This window comes from Arvicanthis niloticus, chromosome 14 (genome assembly GCF_011762505.2).
Source record: "Arvicanthis niloticus isolate mArvNil1 chromosome 14, mArvNil1.pat.X, whole genome shotgun sequence".
In the NCBI taxonomy this organism is placed as follows: domain Eukaryota; kingdom Metazoa; phylum Chordata; class Mammalia; order Rodentia; family Muridae; genus Arvicanthis; species Arvicanthis niloticus.
Genome location: NC_047671.1, coordinates 48,536,535 through 48,559,867, shown reverse-complemented (window position 1 = coordinate 48,559,867; position 23,333 = coordinate 48,536,535). Strand labels below are relative to the sequence as shown.

At 43.5% G+C, this 23,333-nt stretch overlaps 1 protein-coding gene across 4 annotated transcripts in view; it reads left to right on the top strand.

Moving 5' to 3' along the window:
- The window catches only part of Arhgap26 (Rho GTPase activating protein 26), a 387,815-nt gene that overhangs the window by 128,595 nt on the left and 235,887 nt on the right, over positions 1–23,333 (top strand). For all 4 annotated transcript variants that reach the window (XM_034518108.2, XM_076912737.1, XM_076912736.1 and 1 more), the window contains exons 8-10: positions 1,343–1,472; positions 3,537–3,637; positions 8,583–8,677. In XM_034518108.2, coding sequence (XP_034373999.1) covers positions 1,343–1,472; positions 3,537–3,637; positions 8,583–8,677 — 326 coding nt within the window. The remainder of the gene's footprint in view (positions 1–1,342; positions 1,473–3,536; positions 3,638–8,582; positions 8,678–23,333) is intronic.

Below are 23,333 nucleotides of genomic sequence, written 5' to 3'. Positions count from 1 at the left end.
TGCTGCAGAGCTTCCCCTCTTGCATTGGCATGAGGTGTGTGTGGTGGGGTCCTGCCTGCGCTCAGAGGACAGTGGGAATCTGACGTTTCTAGAATGCAAGGTTGGCTCAGGTCTAAGCACCATTTCTGTTCCCGGAAGCGTTGCTGTTGCTTATGAGTGTTTTTCATAGCACTGCCAGGATTTCCTTTGGCAGTGGAAATCCCAGCTCAGCCCAGCCCAGCCTAGCCGCCTTCTGTGCAAGCAGCTGCCTGGCCACCCTAGGCCTTATGTGAGTGTCCAGGAATAGGAAAGGGGGTTGACCTCAAGCTCAAATGATGTGTTCTTGTCTAGTTCTTAGCAAGACTGACAGGGTGTCTAAGTCAGTGCCCCCAAATGCAGTTGCCTTCTGGCTTGAGCATGGGACCTTTTTGGGTACAGAGTCGTGTAGGGTGTTTGGGCCATAAGTCATGGGGGAAGCTCTCTTCTCAAACTTTGTGATTGACCACAGGTCTCAAGGAACTCCTGTGTAGAAATTAGATCCAAGTATTTCTGCATGACTTCTACTGCATGGCCTTTAGAAGTCTGGAGCTTCTGTGGTTCTTTGTTGATTTGGAGAACAAGAGGTTGAAGTATGTCAGAAATGGTTTCATGAAGCATTATCCTGCCCCTTTTATTCTGGGGATGAAACACAAGTCCCCGTATATGCTAGGCAAGCTGCACTACAGTCCCAGGGGTCTCGTGAGGCTTTGAAATAGAGATTCACAGGCAGTAAGCAACTTAGTGCCTCTGAGAGGCTGAGCATGGAGTGTGGTGGGCCATCAGGCCATGATGCAGCTGCATCTGGAGGCTTTAGACTGTGCTTCGGGTTCTGAATAGGCCTGGGTAGAAGCCAGGGAGTTTGAGACTGCTCTTACTGAGGGTCTGACCTAGAAAGCCAATAGCACCCCTTTCATGAGGATGCCATCTGTGAACCATCAACAAGCTATCTTTCCTGAAATTGGGATGATGAGGGCCACAATCCTAAAGATGTGGAGTGGGTGGGCCACCTGAGCCTCAGTGTTCTGGAATGCTTATTTAAATGGCCTCTCCTGGTCCAAGAGTCGCCACCTGCTCGTCAGGAGATAGGCCGAGTGTTCGCATGCTTTCTAAATTTCCTCTGTGATCTTGGTAGTTGCTGGAGTTTGAGTCACTCAAGTATGGAACTGGAAAGCAAAGGTATACTTTTGCAAGTCAATATTTGCCCACTTCCTGGACCATTGAATGCCCCTTACTTGCTTTTCAATCTAAGGCTGATCTTCTGAATTATTAAGAGATTTCAGTTTTTCTTCATTTGATCATTTGAGTAAAATTCCTTTCATCGCAGACAAGAAACCGCTTTGAAGGAACCAGATCTGAAGTGGAATCGCTGATGAAGAAGATGAAGGAAAACCCCCTTGAGCACAAGACCATCAGCCCATACACCATGGAAGGGTACCTGTATGTGCAGGAGAAGCGTAAGTGTGCTGACTGGCAGGGCAGGGTACACTTGCAGCCTTGGGCAGGCTTTGCTTCTGGAGGTGCCTGCAGATCTGTGTCCACAGTCTTGTCCACCTCCAAGTGATATGCTCTGTGTCCTCTGTGCTAGGGTTTCTTCCTACTTCTGCTCTCCTCTTGAACCTCCATGCCTCAGTGTGCTTGTGCACCCCACCCTGACCTCCTGGGCATTGGAGAGCTCTGTCTTACATAACACACCGTCTCGAGTGCCTTCATATTTGGCGATTCTGCTCTCAATCGAGAGTAATCATGGTTTGGGCTCTTATCTTCTTAATTCCCCTCACTCCAGTACTTGTATTTTATACAAAGTCAAAACAAAAATGAAAGGCAGGAGGAAGGCTTGTCTTCTTGTAATGCAGTCAAGGGAAGAAGTGCTGGCGCTGCTACTCGAGTGCTGTTTGTAGTAAGGACTCACAGTTCATACCTCAAGCCCTCGGGGAGGCTTAGAGGGGTGCCTCCCAGGCTAGCGCCTCCAGGGGCCAGGAATAAGACATACCGAAAGTTCCTTCCCTCATCCTTCTTTTCCATCCATCTGCACATCTGTCAGACCATCTGTCCATCCCCACCTTTCCACTGCCAATAAAATCTTAAGTTTCATATTTCACTCAGAAGCTATAATCTATCAACTTTACTTACCTTGACATTCATACTGTCTAAGACAAAGCACTTCTGGAATCTTCCCAGTGTGCAGTCACTGGAACTTCCCCCAAGCTCTGAGAATGTTGGGCATTTTTAAAATTGACTTTAATGACTCAGTGTAAACACTTATGTATTGCTGTGTGTGAATGTGTGTGGGGGCAGGGTATCCATACATATATGTATGTTTTCATGGGTATTCATGTGTGCCTGTACATGTGGTGGCCAGTTATTAACCTTAGGTGGTGTTCCTTAGGTGACATTCACCTTGTAGTTTTTTTGGAGCAGGTTTTCTTGTTGGCCTGAAGTGCACTGAGTAGGTTTGGCAGACTGTCTAACAAGCCCCAGGGATCTGCCTGTCTCCACCTTTCCAACTGTGCCTCCACTAAACCTGGCTTTTTTAAAAAAATAAATTTTTAATTAATTAATTTTTAATGTGGGTTTCTGGGATCTGACTCAGGTCTCCATGCTTGCAAGACAAGCACTTTACTAACTCCTCTGTCTCTTCCGCCCCTATGTTGCTTTTCCAGGTTATTAAGTGATATCTAATACTTGTATTTGGCAGTCGTGTGAAACCATTAGTAACTGTTAAGTGACTGCTCACTCTATTTACATGGCGTTGTTCCTTTTGGTCACTTCTATTGTGTGATCTCTGTGAACATCTAAAACCAGTATTGACTGTAGGCTGATGATGCCTTCTTCCTCTAATAGCACTTTGTTCTTGAAAATAAAGGAATTGGCCAGGCACTGGGTATCGTCAGAGACTGGTGGGCCTTGGTGCTGTGATGTTGTCCTCTTTTCTGTGGGAGAGTTTTGAGACAGATTGCATTTAGCCTTTTAGTCACTTCCAGTCTGCATCTCTAGTGTCTCTGAGGTTTCCATGTCTGCTTTTTAGATCTTTTTGAGTTCTGGTGGAGTAAAAATTAGGGGTTTGGAAGTAGGTCAGAACCCCTGAGGTTAGGCACTGGGCAGCTGTGTGGGAGGTATGACGTCATTGGCCCAGACAGAAATGGTGATTGACACTTGGAAGAGCACTTCCATGTTCTTTCCTCAGTCACCTCAGTCGGGGAAGAGAATGGAAATTTCAAATGGAGGTTGATGGTGGGAGTGTGAATCCATACTTCCCCTGTATTTGAAGACCCATTGGATATAGAGTTACTGGGAGGTTGGGATCCTGTCTATCTGTGTGGGAAAAGCATTGTTTTGGTTTCACTTTCAGCCTTGGGATCAGATTTCTCTGTTTCAGTCTAGCTGTGTATCGTCACCCCCGAAACAGTGTCAGGGTAGACGACAGCATTATGGCTGAGCATCTCTGTGATGTGTCAATTACTGATGTGCGGTACACAGTGGATGCATGTAGATGATTAATAGGCGATGTTCCCCTGCAGGTCACTTTGGAACTTCCTGGGTGAAGCACTACTGTACATACCAACGGGATTCCAAGCAAATCACCATGGTTCCATTTGACCAGAAGTCAGGAGGAAAAGGGGTGAGTGCACCGTGAAACTGTCTTGCTTGGTTTGCTCAGTGAACAGGTAACAATCATGGTACATGGCTAAGAGTACAGCATTTCACTGTAAAATTCTTGAATATTGTGCAGTAATTCCAGGAGGCCTATTGCCCTGAAAATGGTTGGAATAATCATCGTTAGCTTACTTATATAACTGTAATTAAGAGTCTTTTATTACATGTACACATTATTAAATGTGTCGCACATCAATGACTTACTAGAAAGTTGTGGTTGATTGACATTCTGTGGGACTGATTTATGCCTCTTCTGCTGGATCCCTGGAGTTGCCTGTGGACAGTTTAGATAAATCAGTTATTTCTGTGTAACAAATTACCCCTAAACTTTGCAACTTTAAAAATCATACCAGATATATTAATAATTCTGCATAGCCTTTGTGGATTGGAACTTGGGGAACATTTGATGGGTAGGAGGCTGAAGCTCAGTTCAGTCTAATAGAAGTGAGGATGGAAACTGTGGATCTGAGAGCTTAAGGCTGGCCAGACATAGCTCCTTCCTCCTCCAACCTTCTCTCTTCTTCCTCTACCTGCCCCTCTCCTTCTGTGGTCTTGCACATTGTGGGATGGGAGATACTCTGACTGTGTTTTAGAGGAGACTTCCAGGTTAGGGCAGGCTCCCTGGCGCTACCGTTGGTGGCTCCCTGCATTCTCCAGAGTTCTTCCCTTTATAGAACTCTACTGCCTCTTGCCTGCCTCGGACAGTTGTCTCTGCTGCGATCTCCATAGAGAGATGATCTGTGTCTCCCCTGGCTTGTCTTCCTACCTAGTCTCTCCTTTGTACTCTATATTTTGTCATGTCCTAGGATGGACTTTTTTTTTTTTTTTAAGCTGATTGCTTGGAAGTTTTTGTCCACCTTGGATTTATGGTTTTACTTTAATTCAGAACTGGAAAAAATGTCTTTAGTTACTAGCTTTGAATTTTGCCTCTCCCTAATTTTCGCTATTATTTCCTTGTGAACATATTTAACTGTTTTAATAAGAATATTATGTTTTTCCTCTTCTGCCCATTCCTTTTTGTAATTCAGTCTCACTTTGTAGCCTAGGCTGGCTTCGAACTGAAGTGTAGTCAGGTTGATCTCCAACCCCAGTGGTTTTGCCTCTCTCCTTAGCCTCTATACATTTAATCTTTTTGAATATCTGGAATACATTTTAAGTAATTTCCCTGGTTCTATCTTTGGTTTAAGTAGTTTTTTGTTTCAGTTGTGTCTGATATTTTGCTAAGTTAGTACTTTGCTAGTCCATGCCTGGCCATCTATGGACATTTTTGTGTGCCGGGTTAATTTAGCGTTTGGAGGACATTCAAGTGGAGAAGTGGAGAGAGCACAGGCTCGGAGACTAGACATGTCTGTGCTAGAGCTGCACACTGCGGTGCTGTGCTTTGTGCTCTCTTCAAATCCCAGCTTTTCTTCCTGGATCTCTTTCACTTCGGTGACAATAGAGTTTTATCAGCATCTCTGTTCATTCCTGGCATCCAGGTAGTAAGACAGCCCCATTATTATTATTGTTATTGGCAGAGGTGGTGTTGACTTATAAATTATCTCAGGAAAACACACATGTTAACAGACAGAGATAGACGAGAGTATTACAAATTATACACAAGTCACTAGGTGTTTCCTGGTTTTCATCGAAGCAAGCCCGCTTTGTTTGGAATGGGTCATGGTCCTTTCCTACCTGTCACTCCTTCTAGAAACCAGCAACTGGATTATTCTCCTCCATAGGTGTGGCTTCAGGACTCACATCTTGCATGTTTTGAATTGTTTAATGAATTCAGTTGCATTTCTCAGTTCCTTTCGTATTATTACCATTTTCAGTGAATGGTGGGGCTGTGTGCAGTGGTCAGTGTTTGGGTATCTAAGGACTTCTGTGAGATCCCATAGAGTACCTCAGTGGGTTTTTAGTGTGGGGCAGGGCCTGAGAAGGTAACAAGTCATCTTCCTAATCATAACTGGTTACATTTATGCCCTATTTCAGAGTGGTCTGTACTCTTCATTGTCTTGTGTTGGGCTGCTATTTGATTGAGCTTTCTTCTTTTTCACAGAGGGAAAATTGGGGATCAGAAAGGTCGATTTACTTTTAAATTTATACCCTTAAGTTCCAGAGTGAGTAGACTTACCTCCCAGTCTGGAGTTAGAACCTCCTGCTTCTAAAGCCAAATATTTTTTATGCCACTGTGACCTAGGTTTTCCAGGAGGAAATGGGAGCATAACTGTCTAGGGGTCTGGAGGTGAAGTGCTCACAAGTTGGGCACATCACCTTTCATTTAGATTGTATTCCTTTAAAAGTGCCTACTCTCCTTTCTACCCCAACCTTAGGCTTGATTTTCTGAGAAGATTTGCTTTATCCTCTTGAGACCAGACCTCATGTGTGGTTAAGGATGTCTCTGAATACCACCCTCCAAGAGAGGCACCCCCAAAGCCTACAGTAGTCAGACCAGCTTTGTCCCTGTCCATGGCTACCCTATATTACTCTCCTGGTCCTTACAGGATGAAGACTACATTCCTGCATAACTGGCTCTCCTCAGCCTCCTTCTCCCTTTTTGCTTCTTACCATGGGCTTCTGGCTACACTTCCTTCCCTCTGTCTGTCCTTTGTGCTAATGTCTGATGGTACTTTATAGATCTCCGTTACCCACTCTTTTTTCATGGCCCTTAATCTAAGCTTTTATAATTGAAGCTGGCCCATAGTTATTGAATTGTAACTGTAGCTGAACATCATCAAGGTCAAATTTCCTTCATTTGGGTGAGTACGATCATCAAAGGGCAGGGCTGGAATCGTGCAGTTGAAAGAGGTTAATTGGCTTCATTTTCAGTTCTAGAATTAGGCATCACTATTTCAAGAACTAAATAAGTGGTGTGGCAAGGCAAGCAGCAGGCATTAGTTTTAAGGCAGAGTGGAAGGCTTAAGAATTCAGAACCAGAACAGAATGATTGGTGATTTCAGAGTGGTTTCTGTGGTCTGGGAGTGCAGCTCAGTGAGGAACTCTTGCCTAGCATGTAGGGGGCTGCAAGTCTGACTGCAAAATTACAAACAATGGTAGCATGAAACTTACTATTATTTTATAAAGAGGGTACAGGAGAGTGAAGAGTGGAAAGTATCCAGTTGGTTATATCAGGCCAGTTTAGGCTACTCCATGTGTGCGTGCACATGTGCGTGTGTGCTTCTGTGGAATAATCGAGGCAGAGAGAACGTCAGTGTTCCTTGCTGATTGAAGTAAGCCTGTTTGAGCAGTTAGAGTTCTCTCTCATTTCTGGTTTTCTGGGAGATCAACAGCTTAGTTTGCAGATGGAGAATATTTGCTTGGATGACTCCAGGTTGAATTTTAGTCTATTTTGTTTTCAGGTCCAAAGACAGACCTTAGTCTAAAACAGTGTCCCCTGTGTGATGCTGGGTGTCCAATCTAAGGTCTCCCATATACCAGGTAAAGACTTGATTGCAGAGGTGACTCTTTAGCCCTGTCTTCTGAGGTAGATTTTGCTAAGTTGTCCAGACTGATCTTGAACTCTTATAGCCCAGACTGGCCTTGAGCTGATGATACGCCTGTCTTGGCTTCCCAAGTAGCTGAGATTACTAAGCAAGATTGTGAAGTTTTTATTTAACATATTTTTGCATCTTACAGAATGGGTAAAGATAAAGTCTCAATATAAAAAACTAACCTTTGCTCTCCAGCAAGTAGGTATAGATATAAGGTATGTGGATAAGAATGCTTTCTTCCTAGGGCTGTGTTTGTCTGCTTTGCTGATTTCAGTGGGTGGTTATATCCACTGTCTGAAGTTATGCTTCATCTTACGTTGGCAAGGCAGGTGAATTTGTTAATTTTCCCCCTTTTAGAAAAAAAAAAGGAGAAACAGAAACAATAATGGACTCCTAGTGACAGGAAGAAGTTGCAGAGAGCTCTTTCTGTGTTTCTAGGCAGTCAGTGAGTTCTGTGAGATTGTCACACTCCACTCACACAGTGACACACTACCTAGTAGAAAAACCCAGCTCTTGATATGCACAGCACACACGAATACTCATTCTTAATGAAAGACCTAGATACTTACTCTGCCGTGTCTGCATTTGCATAAGGTTATAGAACATGCAAACAAACCCATAACAGCAGAAAGCAGATCTAGTGGTTTTTTGGAGGTGGTCTAGAAGGTGGGTGGATCACCAAAGGGTGTGTTTGGCAGGCAGGGGTGGGGATGTTGAAAAAGTTTATCTCAGATTCATTGATAGTTTGATGGCTATCTGCAGATGTCACAGTAAGAAGTTGTACACATTAAACATGCAGTTTATCACATCTTATTCATCAGTGTTAAGGTGTTATATGTTGAACATCTCTTCTATCCAGGACCCAGGTAGGCTCAGAAGATACAAGAGTAGTAAGCAAAGACCACAAGCCTCTGTCCTTAGGGTGTGTGCATTCTTGTGAACTTCCGATCAGACTTGATGGGAAGACCTTGTTTTATTCCTCTTCTTCCTTAGCAGACAGTTTTTGCTATGGTTGGTATCATGGGGATGGAGAGGTTCTTGATGCCACGTGAGCACTTCTTAGGGATTGTTGACCTGTGTTTCTTGAAGAAATGATGGCTAACCGAAGATCACAGACAGTCAGCTAGGAGGGCACTGTGGTCTTTATCTCTTGTCACCTCTGCAAATCAAACCTGATTGAAATAGTAGTATCAGATGCGCACTATGTAGCAGCAACCATGCTCTCTCTACCTGTGCTAACTACATCCTAGGGCATCAGATTTTAGCTGTAGAAGATGCTTGCTTGAGAAGCTCAATGGTCAGCATTTTCTCTCCATAGGTTGTGAACACACAGATTTGAGAAGCGGAAGTGAAATCCTGTCAATGTGCCATGCTCGTCCTAGAGGTGGGCAGACCTGCCTTCTGGCCTCACCTTGACTGTCTGTGTGTTCCCACTAGGGAGAAGATGAGTCTGTCACCCTCAAATCCTGCACACGGCGAAAGACAGACTCCATTGAGAAGAGGTTCTGCTTTGATGTGGAAGCAGTAGACAGGTAAGAGACTGAGGCATTCTTTTCAGGAACAGATATTACTATATTTGGATTTTTTCCCTTTCCCTTCAGTTCCAGTGTTTGTACCCGTGCCCCCTACCCCACTCTTCAGTCCAGTTGGAACTGGATGCTGGGTCATTGCGGAAGGTCAGTTCAGCCTCCCATTGTTTAGTTCACGTCTGAATCACTAGGTTTGTTTGGTTTGACTTTAATGCTAGTCTTCCATGCTCAGGAATGTGTGCTATGTCTCCAGGAGGTGGGATAGATATTTAAAGAAACTAGTCTGTTTAATATGATCATAGCAGGTGTTTGGTTGTTTTTCCTTTAAAAATTAATATAACAAATAAGAATTGAGAATAGAAGTTTTACTCAAATAATTTTTAAGGCTTATAATTAATTTTTGTGCACACTCAGAAAAGACACCAAGTCACTTGCTTAATCAGCCAATAGATGGACAGACAGACAGACAGACAGACAGTGAGCTTGTGTGTCTTCCTGTACATCTATGGTTCTTTCACTCAGATGCACACGTGGTACTAGGTGTGTTCAACAGGACTGAAGACACTTGTTCAGCAGTTCTTGGAGACACTTTCTGTGGCAGTGGATTCTTTCAGTGGAATCCATGTGTGGAGCTTATCTGAGCTGCCTGTTCCAAGTCAACAGGGTTAGCACCAGGGCCCTTAAACCTCACTGCAATACCCACGCAATACCAGAAAGTCTCTTTCTTAATTAAAAAACCAAAAGAACCCAAACAAAAAAAAAATAAGTAAACAACAACAACAACAACAAAAACAAACCACCACCACCAACCTCTATATGCTTTCTAGAGCTACTGTGTTTTCCATGTTTTCAGAAGACTGCCTGGGAGTTACTTTGGGGACAGTTAAAATTCTCTCGGATATCAACTCTTGATAACACATCCATGAATCCTCCTTCATCATGCTCATAAAAAAAACCTTTGCAGGCCAGGCATGGGGTGCCCACCTATCACACCTCTTCAGAAGATGAGGCAGGAGGATCTCTTGAGCCCAGGAACTCAACAAGACTGGGTTGTTAGTAAGACTGTGTCTCCAAAATAGAAAAGGTCAGGGAGAGGCTTTACAGGTGAAGTTCTGAGCCAAGAGTGTTTTTACACTCAGCAACCTGAATAGACCAGGGAAGTCCATTTCTTCCCAGAACCTGTCACGTTCCTCAGTAGCTTGATACGGATGGTGTTGGAAGGATCCAGAATGAGACTGTTGAGTCTCCACTGAGGAGCAGGTGGGTTGATAGGAGTATGAAGCCTTTTCTTTTAGTGTTCCTGGTAGACCTCATGGATTAGGCCACAATCAGCATCGCTTTTTGCCCTTTTTGTTTGCCTCTGGTGTGTTATAGACTGGTCACATACACACAGTGTGAGGTGGGTCAGTAAAGAAACTGACAACATGATTCCTCCATTATTAAAGAAGACTTTTATTGCAGATATATAGAGACAATGGCCAGAGGTTTCTAGAAGAGTCCAGAACAGTGAGAAAAAGTAGACTGAGCATTGCCAGCAGACTGGACATGGCCAGGGCGAGGGAAGTGGGAGAAAATAGTGTGGATAGTAAGATAGTAAGACAGGAGGACATAGTGAGAGCAATGGGAGGAGAGATAGGGAGAGAGACAGTCAGACAGACAGACAGACAGATAGACAGACACACAGAGCTAATAGTGTTCTAAGGAGGGTGAGTAGCAGGACTGGTGGGAAGGAGACTGGGGTAGGAGCTCTAAAATGTATAACAGGTACCTGTGATACTAGGAGAGCCCCCAGCCCCCACTGCATGGGCTTTGATACACAACCATAGGTTATGTCCTCTTTGATTTGTCCTTTCTGCTAGAGTAAGGGGAAATGAAGCCTCTTGTCACATGGGAACTGGTTTTACAAGTTCCCGAGGAATGCTGGCTTTTATCTAACCACCAGAAACCTCCTATAGTCCAGGCTGAGCTCCTTTGTGGACATTTGGACAGCCTGAGACCTGACATTGGATAAGAAGTGAAAGGCATTGCTGTGCTAAGTGGCACCTGCCTGACGAGCTTTGCTGTAAATCATTTCTCTGGAGGATTCCCACCCTGTCCTTTCACCAGTGCCTATCAGCAGGGAGGGGCTGGTGCTAGATTCTGGTTTTCTAGACTATGGCTACTCAGAATCCTCTGCTTTGCTTGGTGTGCCACGGAGGCAGGGGTCAAAAGGCAAGTTAGGACCTAGGAAATGTATGCAAAAGAGGAACCAACAGAGGGGCTGAAATGTTCCAAGTGTGCGTATGGGTAGACTAGATAAACTACTATATAATAAACTATGTAGTAGCTGTTAATGTGGTAATTTATGGAGATGCAAGCTTAACTTATATTATTTAGACTACAAAAATACGGTGTGAAGTATTCTGACTCTGTAATATGTAGTGTTAATGGTTAGTTGTAACTGTCAGCTTGACATGTTCTAGATCAACTGAAAGAAAGCACCATTGAGGAGTGGTCTAGATTAGGCTGGCTTATGAACATGGCTGAGGGGGCTGTCTCCATGATGTTAACTGATGTGGGAAGGCACAGCCTAAAAGTGGATTTGGATCCTTGACTATATAAAACAGATACAGAGCTGAGCGGAAGTGTGCACAGCGCTCCTGGTGTCCACACCCTGGACTCCATGTAATGACTTTGTCTTGAGCATCTAGAGCCATGACTGTCCCACAACTATGGGATGTAATCTGGAGCTATACGCTAAAACAATTCCTGTCTCCCCTAAGTTGGTTTTGTTCAGGGCGTTTTGTCACAGTAACAGGAGAAGAAATGAAGACAGGCCCTGATTCTCCATAGCTGGCATCCTGGTTAACAGGGAGCTACAGATCCAGAAGCAGGCACACCTGTAGAGAAGTGCCCCATGATTGTGAGAATGGTGTTCAAGTAAAGAAACACCAGGCTGCTAGTAATCCACCAGCCGGGGAGGAAGGCGTGACATAGATTCAGTGGGCGTCAGGAGGAATCAACTTTCCCCACACCCTGCCTCCCTACTGTGTGGTACTTCATCATTGAGGTGCCAGGGAGCAAGCATAGTGTTGAGCAGGGAGGATTTGTCAGTGAGGTGGAAGGCCAGCCCACCAAGGCCTTTTAAATGGCGGCCAGTATGCATCCCCAAACCCCACTTTATCAAATAGACCATTTGCATCAGCTGCCTTATCTTGTCTGCTGCTTCCTCCCATGCAACCCCCCCCTCTCCTTTTCCCATTCCTCCTCATCCCTCTTCATCAGTAGCTTCAGTTTAGTAGCTTTAAAAAGCAAAAATTACTTTTTTGTGGTCTTTGAATCATCATGCTACAGACCTAGCTCTTTAAAGTTTATATTTTACATTGATTAATTGACTGGTTTTAACTTCTTTTTTTTCTTGAAGTGTGTCAGCAATTTTTTGTGACAATTCAGAGTGTAAACTTCTTGGGTTAAAAATGGGCATCATGGAAAAGGAGCCTTCCTTGGTAGTCATCTGTGGCTCATTAATCCTAACCAGCATCTGTGTTCAGTCACTTGAGTAATTAACTCCATCATGCACTATCTTATGGAAATTAGTGAGCAAATGTAGGGAAAATATTTACTTAAGCTGAAGAATCATGGGGGTAGTCACTTGCCAGTGTCCCTTGGATTGGTTTGTTTTAAAGAAATTTCTCACAGATGTAAGTGACACATAGATTATTTTTTCCCTAATGTTTTCCAGGAGGCCACTGAACCATATGGGAAATAATAGAAATAGAAACTAAAGGGTTCTTTTGATTCACTGAATCAGAGTAGAGGGGTGGGGGTGATGTTTATACTCAGGGAAAGGAAACAATTAGAATGTTTTAGTTTTTTTGAAGACTAGCTGACTCCGACACAAACTCCATCTGTTAAACGCTTCTCTTTGGCATTGCCAAATGCAGAAGTGCCACAAAGACAGATCACTAGGTGGTGGTGGTGAAGAATGACTCTGGGGACAGGGAACTGGGGACCACAAGTGGAACAGAGACATCTATACCCTTGAATTCACTGTTTCTGTCTCAGCCTCCTAAGTACATGAGACTACAGGCCTGCACTCCAGGCCCAGCTTAGACTCTTCTGACAGATGTCACATGTAGAAAGCTTTATTAGACTGTTGATTTTTCTTCTGTAAAGGCCTCACCTTATTCTTTGGGTCATTCTGAAGGTCTCCTGCAAATGCTGAACTAACAGTAGTGAACTAGCTTTCCTGAGCCTTTCTCAGCTCTCCCTTCCACACACTCCACCAATTCTGCCCCTTCCTTCCCCACAGGTAACCTGCAGTAGCCCGGTAACACTGCTTCCTTGTATTGGTTGGCTAGCTGTTCAGTTTGGAATGTCTTGGGTACTTCTGTATCTCAGATGATTTGCTTTTAGAGGCAGAAAAAATCTAATTCCTTGTAACCTTTACTAATAGTACTATGTGTATATGATTGCTCAATTTTAATTTTTTATGGTGAATATAGTTTTGAAATTGCATTATTTATTTTTTCTTTTGGGAGTTTAGTGATGAGATTAGAGAACATTAGTCAGCCGTTAATTAAATTAAAGCTCTAGCAAGTACACACACTATTTGCTTTTGTGTAGAGATGTAGTACTATAAGTGAAGCCAGAATAGCAGAAGCTAGACATTTATGGAATATCTGAATTAAAAAGAAATAGTACCCTCCAGTCAGTCAGCAAGCATCTTTCCAAGTTGTGTTTTCATAGAAGGTTGCATATCATGGGTTAAATAAAAGATTGAAGGAGCCCTAGGCTTGAATGTAGGACCTGATTTCACTAGCCACAGTAGTGGAATTACTAAGATGGAGCTGATCGTGACTGCCAGGATTAATTTGGAGATAGGATATAGCAGTATGTCTTTCCAATGGTGTCCCATGTGTGCAAATGTTGTTTTTGTATGCTCCAGATGGTGGGACTTAATTTTTCTTATGCTAAATCTTACCTTTGCTAAAAGTTCTTCTCATGCCACTGCCTTGTTGTAAGCTTGCTTTTTTTCTTATAGTCTTGTCCATTTATCTGTGGTATGAGAGCACAGGAAGGGTCCATGTGAAGAAGGCCCACTAGGGGGAGATTCTGGATGCAATGCTGTGCTTCCTAACTTGATCCCCACAAAAGAGAAAGTTTTATGTCCACATTCAGTTTATGATCTCCCCAGGAAAACATTCTGATTTTAAATGAAGGCAGTTTATGGTCTGCCTTGGTATGAGTATGTGGATGGGTCGTTTTGTGTGTCTTTGTGAAACTGTGTGACTCTTGAGATTGTTTTCCAAAGAGGATTGATCCTCTTATGTAACGGGCTGTTTGAATGTTCAGCCTCTAGATGGCAGTTTTGTATGTGCATTGGTGCTCTTGGGGCCAGTTGAATGGTACTTGTCATTTATACACTGGTAATTTGAAGACAGCTGCGTGTGTGGTTTCTGTAGAAGCGACAGTTTATATGAGTATTACTACTTAAGGCAGAGAGTATTTTCAGTGACTCACTCTTTCTCTTGAATCTCCTTCCTTTCACCCTTTTCACAAATCTTTCATACCTGCTTTCTGGCAACACTAGCTGGCCTGCCCAGGTAGTCAGGCCTCTTTAAATATTGTAGTTTAGCTGGGTGAACCAAGGCGCTAATTTCTTTGCTTCGGGATGGTGCATGTGAGCACACTTGTCCTTCTGTCCAGCCTGTGCTGAGAACCAGGCTTCTCTATCCCATTGCAGTCTTTATGTCACAGAGCCACAGAGCGGATGAACTGTTTTTCCTGGTTTCGGGCTTCCCGCCCCTCCCCTTCTCGCTGCCTGTTTGAAATGCTACTTGACTTTGCCTTCCTGCCCATTGGGTTGGAGTGCTGGTCTCAGTGCCATTGACCTTTCAGGCAGGAAATGGCTTTTCCTTCCTCTGAGGGTGTTATGCTGCTCTGACTTCATGGCCAGGGGTGGGGTGGCCTGTGGGGGATGGGCATCATTCTTTCTGAATTGCTTCCTGGCTCTTAGGGATAGATAGCAAGCCCTCTGAGAAGCTCTTGGATTCCCAAAGTCAGAACTTACTGAAGTTTGGGGGGTTTTGTTTTGCCTTTTAATTAAGTGAGAGTGTTGGCTGCTTGAACCTGTTTTAAGTAGGCTTTAGTGGTTAGTGGAGTGGATGGGAGGGTGACCTAGAGAACCTGACTTCTATTCTCTAATCAGTGCAGTGAAATTTGTTGGTGAGTGCACACATTTATCTGCCAGTTTCTCAACATAGGACTTAAAAAAAAAAAAAAAAAAACCTCAACACCAAAAATTTGCTAATTCATAAATTCCAAGAAAGAAAGCAATGAAGCAGTAATTTCCACCTGTTCTGGTCACCACGAGGCCGAAGAGCCCACATGGTGCAGAGCATGGCAGATGAACCCAAGGAGAGATTTGCTTAGCTTTCTGTCAGTAACAGTAACAAGGATTCCCCCTGACCTTGTGCTGTACCCATCCCATTAGATAGAAAGGCTTTTTTTCCTGGTGCATTGAGGTAACCTGTGCCCATCGCTGTGGCTGGCACACAGTACTCACTTAAAAGTCAATAGCAGTAACATTCATGGGCCACAAAGTTTAGTATGCTAGAAATTCATCTGGTGTTCTAGGGCTTGAACATCTTTAAAAATAACTCCATGTGAAACCGTCTGCTGGGGTAGGCAGTGTTTATTCTCTGGACTGTCCTATTGCCAGGGTCCTACTCATTCTCCAACCTTTCCTCTCAGGAGGTGGATGCTGTAGGCTTTCGTTGATTACGATCCATTCATGCATTAGAATCAGATTCTCTCTAGACAATTGAGTAGAAGCTGCTTAGGAACTGCTTAGGGACTGTGTGGAAGGAGGTTACTCCCTTCCTTCCTATGTCCAAGCTGATAGTCTTCTTGGACTCTAGGGCACATGCACTTGTTACAGATAAGGGCCCTGCAGCATTATGGTTTAACTAGAGGCCTTGTTTTAGTTTCTGCCCACTTGGATACAATGTCCGAGTTAGCCCTTCATAGCAATGTGGCATCTTTCACTTTTAGAAAGAGTCCCAAAGGGTTGGAGATGTGACTCAGTGGTAGAATGCCTGCCTAGCATGTCTGAGCCCCAAGATTAATTGCCAGCAACATAAATAAGCCGCGCGCACACACACACACACATACACACACAGAGTAACTAAGCAATTGAATAAGATAAAGGGGGCTCAATTATTGACATTTAATTCATATGTTTATTGTGAGAAAGAAGTGGCAGTTGATAAAATCCTTAGCACAGTGTTTGGCATGTAATAAGAAATAAATCTTAGCTATATGTGGGAGTCATCAACCTGTGACCTCTAGTTTCTCTCACCTGTGACCCACCCGGGTCACCATGATACCTCTTGACGGGTGGCAGCTGCCTCTGTGACCTATACTTGCTCTACTCTTTCTTTATTCGCATGCCTCTAACCACAAGTAAAAATGCAGCAGAGATAAAAAGGCTACAGGTATTAGAGAAAGGAATCCAACTCTATTTTCCTTGGGGGAGTAAGGAGCTTCTTGCCTAGCTCCCTCCACTTGACTGATGATCTGCTTTCTGTAAGCAGAGGTAGATCAGATGCCATTCTCCAAGGTTGTTCTCCATGGGTTTGGTCATATCTGTGCAGACTTTTCATTGTATAGGAAGTGTCAAGAAGCTGTTTGCCCAGCAGTGCTGCTTCTTTCTGGCCTCTGATGAGCCCCTTTCACCCAGGAATAGGAAGCTCACTCTCCCAGCCTTCACTTTCCCAACTTGAGAGCACAGTGGGACACATTTCACACGCAGGCTACAGTAAGTTCTGTGGGTCCCATAGTCCTTCCTTTACTGTTGACCTGACCCTAAGTGGTGTGGATGGGAATTAGGAGAGAGCTCTTGCCAACTGGAGATTTGAGTAAGCCCTAGATCTTTGGAGGTTGATTTAAAGAGAACAGTACTGTGAGGTTCTGGTTGTGTTTGTTTCAGTGGGGTGGAGTCAGTCCTAGCATTTCCTTGTCCAATAGGAAGTGGGTAAATTGCCAAACCACTGAGCTCACTATTGTTGACTCTGATTTGTGAATGAGATTAGAAGTAGGAAGCTGCTGAGGAACCCCAGACTCAGCCATGGATGTGCTTTTGATTGTTCTTGGCTGATGAGAGGGCTGTGATGGGCATTGGTGGTCCCAGCACCTTTCTGGATATAATGCTCTCTTGGTTAGTTAGGTTTTTTGTTTTTTTTTTATTTTGTTTATTTTTGTCAGCTTGACATTGGCTAGTGTTATCTGGGGAGAGTAACCTCAGTTGAGAAATTGCCTTCATCAGATTGACATGTAGGCAAGTTCGTAGGGCATTTTCCAGATTAATGATTGATGTGGGAGGACCCGGATCACTGTGTGTGGTGCCACCCCTGGTTGTGGATGGTGTACAAAAGCAGGCTGAGCAAGCCACTCAGCATCTTCCCTTCACAGTCTCTTTTTGGAAGCCAGCACTGGAAGAGACATGGGGATGGGGTAGCAGTTTGCCTTGAGATAAGTGAGGACTATTGTCCCTTATTGTTCTTACCATGCTTGGCTTGAGAATTACACACACACACACACACACACACACACACACACACACACACACTTCGCTTCCCGACTGCTCCCATTTTCCACCTCCCACCTCCCACCTCCCACCTCCCACCTCCCACCTCCCACCTCCCTCCCATTCCTGTCCCTTTCCTTTCCTCCTCACAAGTTTCTCTCTCACTGTTCATTTCTAGTCATGCTGGAGAACTGTTTTCTGCATCACTCTCATGGCGAGAATGTAGCAGCATTGAGAAACTTGTAGGTCCTTGTTCCTGCTTCTCAGGATGCTCTAGCAGTGTGTTATGGTGAAGAAATGCTGGCTTTTGAGGAGAATTTTATGGTTGGGCTCCAGAAAGGATATTTAAATTATTCACGCCCTCTCATCTGGTGACTGGAGGATATGTCTCTGGAGAGTTTCCAGTATTTGCTGCAGACTTCTCTGCACCTTATCAGTTACCAGGCATTAGTTTTAGGCTGGAGTAGCAGTTCACTTTGAAGCTGTTACTGGGTGGGAAAAGGAAACAGCCATGATGTCAGGGCTAGTGTTTGTGGTAGGAGCATGATTTTCGGTCTGAGGGTGTTGGTTGTTAGGTGGACCATAGTGCTAGCACATTGTCTGTTTCCCCTTTTAAATAATTTTCCTGCTTTCTCCAGGCATTGCTTCAATGCTCGCCCATACTTGCTATTATCTCTCATTTACCAGTGTGGGAATGACTAAGTTTCTGGAGTATTTACTTTTTTGCCTTCTACTTGGAAATGTATGATACACTTTTTTGAGTTTGTAATATGTCCAAACATGTAACTCTGCCAAACCCCAGGGAAAAGCAATCAGAACTCTCTATCTGCTTTCCTGAACGTGTAAATCCCACATCCAGAATAGTAGGCAAGCTAAAGTGTTGTTAAGAGGTTATAACTCTTGGACAGTTAAAAGTTCTTAATTGACGTACCACTGTAAAATTACACATATCTCAAGTCTATGTTTATGGCTAAGCATAAATGAAGTCTAAGTATATGTACATACAGATGAAGACCCTGATCAAGATGAACATTTATAGCCTTGAAGTTTTCCTCATGTTCATCACCAGACACTGCCATCCCCCTTCTTGGAGGTAAAATAACTCTTCTGTCTTGTGGGAGGTTTTTAAGAGTTTGAACACCATGAAACTACAGTCATTCAGACTGTAGCCTTTTCCTCACTATCTGTAAGGTTCATACCTAGCCATTTTGTTCAGTGCTAGTTGCTGTTTTCAGTTGTTGCCTGGGGTCCTAACACTTAGATAGACAGCGATTTGTATGTCCTCTTTTGTTAGACATTGTTGCTGCAGTTGTGGTTATTATGAGTCACATGGCAGATGTCCTTGGCTGTGCCTTGGAGGACATAGGCCCTCTTCTGTCCTGGTGAAGTATACGGGAGTAGCACAGCTCAGTGGTGTGTGCTGCTCAGTTCTAGTGGATCTGAAAAAGTCTTTATTCATTTGATTTCTCACCATCAAAGCCTGAGAATCACAACACTAAATTACCAAGTGACCTGTTAATGTTCTTCATTCAGGAGGTGCTAGATGGAGCGCATTCTGCTTCTAAATGACATTTCCTCAATGAGCGACCATTTGATATGTGCTTTTTATATCTACTGGCCATTTGAATCTCCCCTTTTCACTTTTTAATTATGTGTCTTTTTCTTTCTGTTTCTGTCTTTTTCTATAATTGTGTCTTTGTCTCTCTCCCTCTCTCTCTTGCCCTCTCTCTCCCTTTCTCCCCCCCCCCCGCCCCCGGTGTGTGTGTGTGTGTGTGTGTGTGTCATATGGATGCATCTTAGGGTTTTATTGCTTTGAGGAGATACCATGACCTTATAAAGGAAAATGTTGAAATGGGGCTGCCTTACAGTTCAGAGGTTTAGTCTATACTGTCATGGCAGAAAGCATGGTGGCATGCAGGCAGACATGGTACAGGAGAGGCAGCTGAGAGTTCTACATCTGGATCAGCAGGCATCTGGAAAAGACTGAAAGGCACTAGTTCTGGCTTGAGTTTCTGAAACCTCAAAGCCCATCCCCCAGTGGCACACTTCCTCCAACAAGGACACATTTACAAATAGTGCCACTCCTTATGGACCCAGGGGGGCCAGTTTTATTCAAACCACAACAGTATGTAACTACCCATGGTGGCCTGAAGAGAGCATCAGGTCCTGTGGGGTTGGAGTTAAAGGCAGTTATGAGCTGCCTGACAATGGGAGCCATGAGCTGAGCTGGAGATTTCTGAAGAAGCCTTACCTGCTGAGCCAAATCTTGGACTCTTAGATATCCTCTCTTACGAAGTAAGAGTTAAGATTTTGATTGAATGCTGTCATTAATTTCCCCCTGTTTGTTAGCATTCTTCACATATCTGGAATATGGATCTTGTTGGAGATATATGTTAAAAATATTAGCTCTTACTTTCATTCTCAATATTTTTGATTTGAGAAATTTTTAGAGACCGGTTCATGTAGCTGGCGTTGAAGTTACTGAAGATGACTTTGAACTTCTGGTCCTTCTTGCCTGTGCCTCCCATGCAGTAGAACGGAGATGTGTTCCATTACATCTGTTTTATGTGGTGCTGGGATTTCAACTCAGAACCTCATGCATTGAGATAAACACTCTACTGAATAGTCAACTATACTCCCAGCCTCTGATTTCATTCTCTTAATATTATATTCTAATAAATGCATCTTTTTTATTTTGGTAAGGTCTAACCTACCAGTGTTCATTTTCTTTATGATAGTACTTTAAAAATTTTTTTAAATTAAAATTATATATATAATTGTATATTATATATGTATATATATACTTTTTCTTATATATAAATTTATTTCATATATATGTATATGTATGTATATATATATTTCTCCTTTCCGTTTCCTCTAACACTTCATGTGCTCCCCTTTCCCAGTTGCCTCTGTCCTTCTTCTGCAGTTGCTACACACATGTATACATATTTCTTAAATAAATGAGTACAGTCTGCTTAGTTCATATAATGTCACTTGTATGCATGTGATTCCGGGGCAGAGCACTAGTGTTAGATAACCACAACTCAGGGAGGATTCCTGGGGGAGTCAGTATTTTCTGCCCCTCTCAGCATTCCTTAGTAGGTTTAGTTCTTTGTCTACGGATGGTCCCCGTGACATTCACCCCTCCATCTTAGCATGTTGGCTGCTGTTATCCTTATCCAGGTCTTGTTTAGGTAGCCATGCTGGTAAGACTTCATAACTGTAGTTTCCCTAAAAGTTTTAGGGGATACAGTCTCACAGCAGAGATCCATTTCTCTGGCTCTTAGACTCTTTCTGCCAACAGCACTTGTTTTGTTCTATTAAAAAAAAATAATAAAGGCCTCTCTTTCACTTCGTTGTCTTGAGGTAAACTGTGAAGAGCCACGGCTGCTAAAAGTCATCCCAATCTTGTGTGGTATGACTGTGTTCTGGAGGGAGAGCCTGGGCAGACACTTGTGGGAAGAATAATATTTATGAAACACTGGGTTTACAGAGACATGCGTCACTGTCATATTTGATTCCATGCAGGAGCTCTTTAAGGAACTGTAGGAATCCCTACTCAGTTTTGATGCCAGAGGAATTGGGTCATACACACAATTTCCCAGGGGCTCTGGCGCCCCCACATTGGAATGGTATCACATACCAGGGTTAGGAGTTGGATGGTGGTCATGTCCTGGCCCTGTAACTTGCTGACTGCAATCAGGGACAAAGTTCTTACCCTTTTAGTCTTAGTTTTCTTGACTTTTAAACAGGAGTAGTGATAATGCATTTACCTCCTGTGTAGGCATGAGAACTAATTTGAGTGCTTAGCACAGCAGGTGGTGTACCTGGCTGGGCTAAACTGTTACAATGTTACAATGGTGTAACATCTGTTACAATGTTGCTGGAGCATAGCAGTGTATAGAACCAGGAACATCTCCAGCCCTGCACCCTAGTTCTCTTCCATTGGTTTATATTTCCTTTCCATGTCCCATGTGTCCTCTCCTTTCTCCCTTACTCCCTCAATTTGCTATGAAAAACTGGCACACATTTCAAACAGGAACTAAATAGGACATGCTATAAGAGAAAGTTTGAAAGTTTGCTAATATGCGAAGTTTCACGTCATGGTTTTATTCTTGTTTTATTTTGTCTGGAGCTGTGTTACCAATCTAGGAGACTTGAGGAGGTAATTATGAGAATAAATTATTATTTGATTCTAAAATAAAGTTGACCTTTTATCTTGGCTTCTTAGGAAAGTCCTATGTAGGATTTATATTAGTATTTTTAATTTAATAAATGAAAAATATAGATATTTCTACCTAAAAAGAGTATAGTGCTGTATCCAGTGTACATATATGAAGCTGAGAAAATTCTCTGAATTTGGGAAATAGAATTATAACTAATTGTGTTATATCCACTTTATTCACTATCTACCATCCAGAGTGTCACCCCCCCCCCCATGCACATGAAAAATAATTTGTATTTTGTTATTTCTGTTTGAAGTAACAACAGTCATACTGGCTTCCCTAGTTACTAGGGCCCAATCACATCCCCTGTCCCTTTACTGCCTCTGAGTGTTTCTGAACTTCTTCTTGGTGGCTTTGCGTGGAAATATCATGCCATAGGCCATGAAGTTGATGTGACATCAGTGATACCTCTACTCTCTTGGTGTTTGGGCAACTCTTGTGTTTACAATTGTTTTCTTGCAGGAAGGAGACTGGAGTTATGTTGGCTGCTTGATTTCCAGCATAGAGAGGAGGGTGTTAGTATCTCTAGTGCAGAGAACCCAGAAGGAAAAGTGTGGGGGTGGAGGTGGTTCAGGGCATGGGCCTTAGGCATAGCCATGTATCAGGAACACCAGAAGAGATGCTTTAGCTCTGATTTCCCAGGCCCAGCCCAAAAGTTCAGTTTCAGTAGGGTGGGGTTGGATTGGAAATCTACATCTTTAAAATTTTTAATTAATTATTTTATTTATTTAAATCCCAAATGTCTCCCCTCCTTGTCTCCCATCCCCCTCTTTGCCTCTGATAGAGTGTCCCCCAAACCCCTCAAGTCTCTACAGGGTTAGGCACATCCTCTCCCACTAAGGACAGACAAGTACTCTGCTACATATGTACCTGGGGAGCCCCTGTATGCTCTTTGATTGGTGGCATAGTCTCTGGGAGCTTCAATGGGTCCTGATTCGTTGACACTGTTGGTCTTCCTATGGGGTTACCATTCCCTTCAGCTCCTTCTGTCCTTCTCCTAACTTTCATAGGGGTCCCCAACCTCAGTTCAGTGCTTGCCTGTAAGTATCTGCATTCGTCTCAGCTGCTGGTAGAACCTCTCAGAGGGCAGCCATACTATGTCTGCAAGCACAACATAGCATCAGTAATAGTGTCAGGGTTTTGGTGCCTGCCCATGGGATGGATCCCAAGTTGAGCCACTCACTGATGGCCATTCCTTCAGTCTCTGCTCCATTTTTGTCCCTGCATTTCTTTTAGATGGGAACAATTTTGGGTCAAAAATTTTGAAGGTGGATTGGTGTCCCCATTCCTCCACTAGGGTCCCTATTTAACTACTGGAGGTAGTCTCTTCAGGTTTCATCTCCCCACTGATAGGCATTTTGGTTAAGGTCACCCACTTTGAGTCCTGGGAGCCTCCCCCATCTGATTTCCCAGGCCTAGCCTAGAAGTTCAGTCTCAGTAGGGTGGAGTTGGGTTGGGAATCTACATTTTTTTTTTTTTTTATAAAGATGGATTGCTTGACTCAAACAGGTGGTACCAGCAAAGAAAGCAAAACAAACAAATAAGAAAAAGTAGGGTAGCAGTGGGGAAAGGAAGCTGGGGCTTGCAGACTTTGTAGCAGGCAGTAGCTTCTCAGCATCTTCAAAGCATCTTGTGCTTGGATTTGAAAGGTAGGAAGGGAATGTCAAATCTAATCTGTCTTCAGGCCACAGGCTCAGTTCTGTCAAAGGGGCTGCTGGAGAGATGGTCATTTGAGTCTGAGGGGGAGGGCCCTGGCAGATGCTGTGGAAAGAAGAGTTAGTCTGTCCTTGGTCTCACCTTTCTCCTATGGTGCTAATACCCAGTGTGGCTTCAAGGAATGACCTCCTTCTCAGGAATCGGT